Source organism: Capra hircus, chromosome 15, assembly GCF_001704415.2.
Source record: "Capra hircus breed San Clemente chromosome 15, ASM170441v1, whole genome shotgun sequence".
In the NCBI taxonomy this organism is placed as follows: Eukaryota; Metazoa; Chordata; class Mammalia; order Artiodactyla; family Bovidae; genus Capra; species Capra hircus.
In genome coordinates, this window is record NC_030822.1 from 1,595,232 (window position 1) to 1,602,602 (window position 7,371).

The 7,371-nt window shown below is 38.6% G+C and overlaps 1 protein-coding gene across 1 annotated transcript; it reads left to right on the forward strand.

Annotated features, from left to right (window-relative positions):
• On the forward strand, positions 5,439-6,383 carry LOC102189331 (olfactory receptor 5B12-like). Its single transcript, XM_005690324.2, has one exon. The coding sequence runs from the start codon at positions 5,439-5,441 to the stop codon at positions 6,381-6,383; it is 945 nt and encodes a 314-aa protein (XP_005690381.2).

Here is a 7,371-nt window from a genome sequence, read left to right on the forward strand (position 1 = left end):
GTCAATACTGGGCCCTAGAAATAAAGATGTAACTTGATGTTAGCATGGTCATAGAGAATTAATACACATTATGTTAATACACTTATGACCTCCCTCAATAAGCAGAGCTGGATTCCTACAGACACATCCATTACCTGTTCTCCAGTAGTGAGATTAGGGCCTATTGTTGTCCTCATGGGGGCTTTGTCCCCTGAGAAGTCCATGAGTTTATAACTTTCTCTCTCTCTTCCAGTTTCCAATAACTCCATTTGGCCTTATATTATAGGTAACAGACCAAGTGCTAGAGCCCCTTGACCATCCATTCATTTAAATGATTGTCAATACTTGTCTAACAGACATGATGGCCTTACCCAAACCAAGACGTACCGGGAGCCTGCAATACTGACCAGGGCAAATGATCCTGACTTTGTGATGATCCCCATTTTCAGGACACTACAAGGATTCTCTTTTCTCATAAAGCAGTAGTCGTTCAGGGAGGGTGTTGTTTGGGGCTGCCTTTCTAATATCTCCATTTTCTAGGTGAATATATAGTGGCTTAAAGAAATTAAGTGATTTATTTATTAAGAAGAAGAAGAAAGATCAGCAGCTCTTACTGTGCAAGTCATGTTAACTACTTTTCTGCCATTCAGTAGTTTTTTGTTTTTGTTTTTTTTTTCAAAATCTCTGTTTACTGTGAAGAACTTTTTCCTTTGGTCAAAGACTCAGAACATTTCAGTAGAATGTTTCTTTTCTTTTATGGACTGAATTTCTGATTTGAGACTCATATGTGAAAGTGTTGAATTTGCCTGTTCATTGTCCAGGGAGCCAGGTAAGCATCCAATTAAATCTGCAATCTGTATAAATTTTTCAGGGCAGAGGGAACCAGGAAAATACATCAAGGCACCTGTTTCCATCTCTATGTATTCATAACTGAATACTGAACATTTTGAATGGAATGTTACTATGTGTCTGTAATTTTTAAATAAGAGACTGTGTCACCAACACCATAGAAATTCTTAAGGAGGATATGCATTTATCTTGTTAAAACAAATAAAAGAAACAAGAGGGTCCTGAGTCTCTGCCTCCCCATGCTTGACTTTGTAGAATTTAAACAAGTTGTTAAACCTTTCTCATTTTTAAAATGTCCTCTTTTGGGGTATGGTAATTGGTAATTTTAGCTCCATTGGCTAATTCCAATGTCTTTGCATCTCAACTGGAAAATTGATTAAAATCTGGAGAGCACGTGACAGTATTTATGAAAAGAGCAGGGATAGAGAGTGATAAATGCGGGGCGTTCAGGCTAACAAACCCGTAGTAAAAATGCACTGAAAGAAAAGGAGTAAAAATCACATCAGAAAGAAGAATGTACAGGAATGAGGAAACCTGGATTGCAGTTTCATTCTTTTTTAAAAAATGTTTGTTTGTTTATTTCACGGCACCAGGTCTTAGTTGTAGCACAAGGATCTTTAACCTTCCTTGCTGCATGTGAACTTTTGTTTGCAGCATGTGGGATCTAATTCCCCAACCAGGAATCAAACCTGGGCCCCCTGCATTGAAAGTGCAGAATCTTAGCCAGTAGATCACTAGGGAAGTCCCCCAGTTATCGTCTGAAGCTTTGCTGGCATTAGGCACCCAGACTTATTAACTATTGGATATATTGCCTGGTGAACTAGACTGTAAATTAGATCATGGCACCATCCCACTGACCTGAGGGACAGAAATGATGCTCTCTCCTTGGGAATAAAGAATAAGAATATATCATAATAATGATCATTATATATAACTGTCTTCATCTTATACACTTTCTGATGGAATATATATATATATATATATATTTATGTCATTGTAAACCTTGGAATTAGGACACAACTGGATATACTGAAAGCACTTACTTAGTACTTGGAGAGAGAATAAATGTTGGCTGAATAACTGAACAAACTTCAGCACTCTGTGTGGCGTATTAATTGAGGTTACTCAAAACTTATGTAACTTTTAGGTGTAGAAGTATTTATTTTTTTAATCTTTCTTTCTGGAGAGAGAGGAGAGGAATTTGTGTGGATATAGTCCATATCACTTGGCTGGGATTCTGAAAGATAGTGTATTAAGCAAATTGCCACTAGCTAATTGTATGTTTGATTCCCAAAGCTAAGCTTTTACCTCCTGCATTGCCTGTGAATGATGAACTCAGTAAATCATCTCACTCATGAATAAGCCAATATAATAAGCAATTTTTTGTGCCAAGTGCTGGGATAGAGAGTTTAGATTACATACAAAATATTAGGAGAATATGTTTTAGTGATCAAGATCTCAGGCTTTGACATGACTTCAAATACCAGCTCTGCTACTTGCTAGTTTTATGGACTTCAGTGTGTAATTCCTTGTCAGCAAGCTTCAGTTTCCCCATATGTGAAATGGGAATAATATCTCCCAAGATTGGGAGATGATTCAATGTAGATATGCACAATGTAATATGGTGTCCAGAAAATAGAAAGCAGTCAGTAGTTTTAACTCTCATAGTTTAATTCACTAAGTTTCTTTACTTATACAGTATAGATGATCTGTATTGTGGATGCAACTTAAATTAGGATAAAGCAAATATGAGTAACAAAGTGATCAAAGGCGCTCCATAGGTTATAACGGAAAGGCACTGTCTAGAGAGGAGGAGTTGCTGAAGACTTCATGGGAGTTTTGAAACCCCTGTTATTCTTTGAAGAATAAATTTGAATTGTAATTGAGGGCACATAGCTTCTTGTGCACTTTTTAATTACGTCCTGAATACCCAATATATGCTGATCCAATCCATAAAAATCCTTAAAGAAAGACTGCTAAAAGGTCAATACATGAGTCAAAGATTTTTATAATTCTTATCTTAACGTTATTACAAGAATGTGCCTGAAACTATTTTGTCTCCCTTGTAAGAAAATACCTAATTAAGACACACTCCTTCACATTATTGAGAAGAGAAATGGTAAAAAAATAAAATGAAATGTTTCCAGTATATTCTTCCTCCTCTGATTTATGGACATCTAACATATGGGCTTCCTTTGTAGCTCAGTTGGTACAGTAGCTCAGTACAGGGGACCTGGGTTCGATCCCTGGGTTGGGAAGATCCCTTGGAGAAGGAAATGGCAACCCACTCCAGTATTCTTACCTGGAAAATCCCATGGACAGTTGGGCATGACTGAGTGACTAACATTACTTAACTACTTAATATATGAGTATTGACTTAGGTAAACAATAAACAAGAGGGTATCTTCTCTAGATAATAATGCCTTCCCGTGACCTCCCTAACACCCACAGCAGCGTCAGGAGGCTTCCGTCAAGACCTTCACCCTCCCTTTTCACCCCACAGGCTCATAGGCTGGTCATCATCGCCTACTTTGAGACGATTCCCTTTATCAGTGTGTCACTCACCAAGAAACTAGCCCAACAGCCATTCTTGCCCAACTCCTGAAATCACTCTACTGTTCCTTCTGGAATTTATAGTTATCAGCATAACCAGTATACACCTAACTTCTCCCCTGGAAGTTCCCTCAACCTACTTGCCCAACTGAAAACTGTGTCCAGGGACAGGACTTCCCTAGCACTCATCTCAGTGGTGACAATTTTTCCTTCTTCCTCTGAGAGCTGTATTGCTCCATGATCTTAACTTTGTAACATTAGCATAGCCTGATTTTTTGTCCTCCAATCTCTTTCCTTAAGTGATGTCATTTAGTTTTGTGGATTTCATGTAATATGAGAAGGTTAAACCATAGCATTTGCCAATATACTTTGATTTAATAAAATCTGATGCAACAAGTCCAATTGTTTATGCAACCCTTCTAAGTTAGATGGGTTAAATCTCAAACTCACCATGACTAATCTGAAATCATCTTTCTTGTTCTTTCTCAAACATCTGCTTCTTCTACACCATTCCCTCTAGGACTGTTCAAAAAACAGGAATCAACACTGTTCCCTCTAATGTCCTCCACTGAATATACCAGGAAATCCAGCAAGCTCTGTTTTTGAAATCACACTGATAACTAGATTATTTTCACTACTTCGTTCATTATCACCTTGCTCCAAGCTGTCATTAACTTCTGCATAGATTAATGAGGTTAATGCACAGAAAAATGAAATGGGAGAAAACATAGTACCCCACACTTCATGCTTGAATGGAAGTTTTCCTTAACCTCACTGACGTTTTGGGTCCCTAGACAGATTCTGTCACTATCTTCTAACAGTAAGAATATCTATATTGATTGAATCTGGTTAAGTGCCAGATGGTATTCTTTATTCCATTTTACAGGAGAAACCTAGGCTCAGACACCCCAGTTAATACACAAGATGACTCAGAAAATAAATCGATTCTTACTTGGCATAGCTGCACTGTTCACGACTTGAGTGAAAGAGGGTTATTATTTGAAAGAGTGGAGGAAAGTATGGACAGAATATAAAAGTGAAAGGATTTGGAGAAAGAAGACAGATGAATGAGTGAGCATATAGGATGTTTGATTTCAGAGTTATCTGGAATTTCTCGATTACCACATTCACTCCTGTAATCAATGCATAGACCAATAACTCTGTCCTAGTCATAATGTGTATGGCAACCCATTCCAGTATTTTTGCCTGGAGAATCCCCATGGATAGAGGAGCCTGGTGGGCTACAGTCCATGGGGTTGCAAAATGTCAGACTTGACTGCGTGACTAAGCACAGTCATAACGTGTAAAAGCTTACAACGCCAGTTTGCATGATCACTTGTCTGTTGATGAGTTCAAGGGGAAAATGATGGCCAAGTGATATTAAGCAATACCCGGTCATCTCATGCAAGGTGAAGATAGAATTTGCACTCAGATATTCTTAGTCTGGACTTACACTTTAAACTTTTGCTCTCTGATGTCTTTATTCTTTATAGAGGAGTTTCTACAGTATCCCACTCTGTGGGAATTACTCATTCTATGTACCCTATTACCTGTGAGACTACTGAAGTCTTGAACATGATATATTAAAATTTGTATTACTAGAATAAAATACTGCTCTTGATACACCAGTGGTAACTGCAATGAAATGAATTGAATTAATTACAGTGATCTATTTTATTGCATGAATATTCTGTTTGAAAATCTGAATGGAAGGATAGCAAATCTAATTTTAATTAATTTATTTACTTTTCTTTTTTGGCCATGCCATGTGGAATATGAGCTCTTCATTCCCAACCAGGGATCAAATCCACACCATCTCACTGGAAGCATGGAGTCTTAACCACTGAACCACCAGGGAACTCCCCTAACAAATTTCATTTTTAACAGATCTCTGCAGTGATTTTGCATAAGTCTCTCTGTTCTTATGCCCATGTTAAATTCAGAAAATTTGGATATAAAGCATAACTTGAATGCAATTATGGTTCTGAGCTCAGTTACTACCTGAAGCCTCTTTTCTCATTGATATAGTGCATTTTCATACTGCATAAATAACGCCCATGGAGAACAGTACAGTCGTGACTGAGTTCATTCTTGCTGGGATAACTGATGACCCACAACTACAGATTCCACTCTTTCTAGTGTTCACGCTCATCTACCTCCTCACTCTGGTTGGGAACCTGGGGGTGATCACGCTGATCCTGCTGGACTCTCGTCTCCACACTCCCATGTACGTCTTCCTCAGCCACCTCTCCCTGATGGACTTTGGTTACTCCACAGCCATCACTCCCAAAGTGATGGCTGGCTTCCTCGTGGGAGACAAGGCCATTTCCTACAATGCTTGTGCCACTCAGCTTTTCTGTTTTGTTGGCTTTCTTGTTGTGGAAACTTTTCTCTTGGCTTCAATGGCCTATGACCGTCATGCAGCAGTGTGCAAGCCACTCCATTACAGCAACATCATGACAGCAAGGGTGTGTGCCTGGATGGTCATGGGATGCTATGCCTTTGGCTTTCTCGAGGCCTCCATGCACACGTGGAACACATTCAGTCTCCCTTTCTGCAGATCCAATGTGGTTGATCACTTTTTCTGTGATGTTACTCCAGTCCTGGCTCTCTCATGCTCAGACAGCAGCAGAAGTGAGATGGTGTTTTTTATTCTGGCAGGATTCAATATCATCTTTACCATTATGGTCATCCTGGTCTCCTATCTGTTTATCTTTGTCACCATTCTGAGGGTGCGCTCATCTGAAGGACATCAGAAGGGCTTTTCCACCTGTGCTTCCCACCTCACTTCCATCTCCATCTTCTATGGGGCAGGCGCCTTCATGTACCTACAGCCCGGCTCCCGCCATTCCATGAGCACAGACAAAATGGCGTCTGTGTTCTATGCCATAGTCATTCCCATGGTGAATCCGCTGATCTATAGCCTGAGGAACAAAGAGGTCAAGAGAGCCTTAAAAAAGGCTGTGGGGACCTTGAGAATGAGCTTATGGTTGCTGGGGTGAGGGGAATGAGGGGGAAGAAATAATTAGGGAGTTTGGAATGAAGATGCACACACACTGCTGTATTTAAAATGGATAAAGGGCCTACTGTAGGGCACATGGAACTCTGCTCAATGTTATGCAGCAGTCTGGATGGAAGGGGAGCTTGAGGGAGAGTGGATATATGTTTATGTATGGCTGAGTCCCTTCGCTGTTTATCTGAAACTATCACAACATTGTTAATCAGCTATCCCAATACAAAATAAAAAGGTAACAAATAAAATAGGACCTAAAAATGGCTGTGGGGAAAGCAAAATCTTCAATAAAACATATATTTTAATTATGTATGTACAACAGTATGGTTTCATACAGGTCATATCAAGCTAGGGAAAATATTGACTTGTTATGTCAACAATAATAAAAATGTTTTTACATCCTTTCTCAAGTTCTTTTTAAGTCTAGGAAGCAAATGTGTTGACAAAATGAGATTTCAGGAATAATAACATTGGGAGAATCAATCATGAACCTATAATTCATATTTTTAAATTTCCATTTTAATTACTTTTATTGTATATTTGTTTCCATGATCATCCACACTTTCATAAGCACATTTATGCTCACCTGCATATTTAAGTACATGCTCACATGTACCTTATTCATGCAAATCACATGTAACTCACACACCTATGTGTGGACAGAAAAATGAATTCAAGAGACAAATGGGATTCACCTTTTTTTAATATTATAATTCAAAGCCATGATTTTGGTGTCTGATAACACATTCTTAAATATAAACATATATACTTTTAAATAGAAATAGTCATTTTCCATGTCATTTTATTTTATTTTATGTTTTAAAATAAATTTATTTATTTTAATTGGAGGTTAATTACTTTCCAATATTGTGTTGGTTTTGCCACACATCAACATGAATCTGCCATGGGTGTACACATTTTCCCCATCCTGAACCCCCCTCCCTCCTCCCTCCCCATACCATCCCTCTGGGTTGTCT

Excerpts from the sequence above, each read along its gene's own strand:
- LOC102189331 (XM_005690324.2), top strand. The coding sequence starts at position 5,439 with ATGGAGAACAGTACAGTCGTGACTGAGTTCATTCTTGCTGGGATAACT.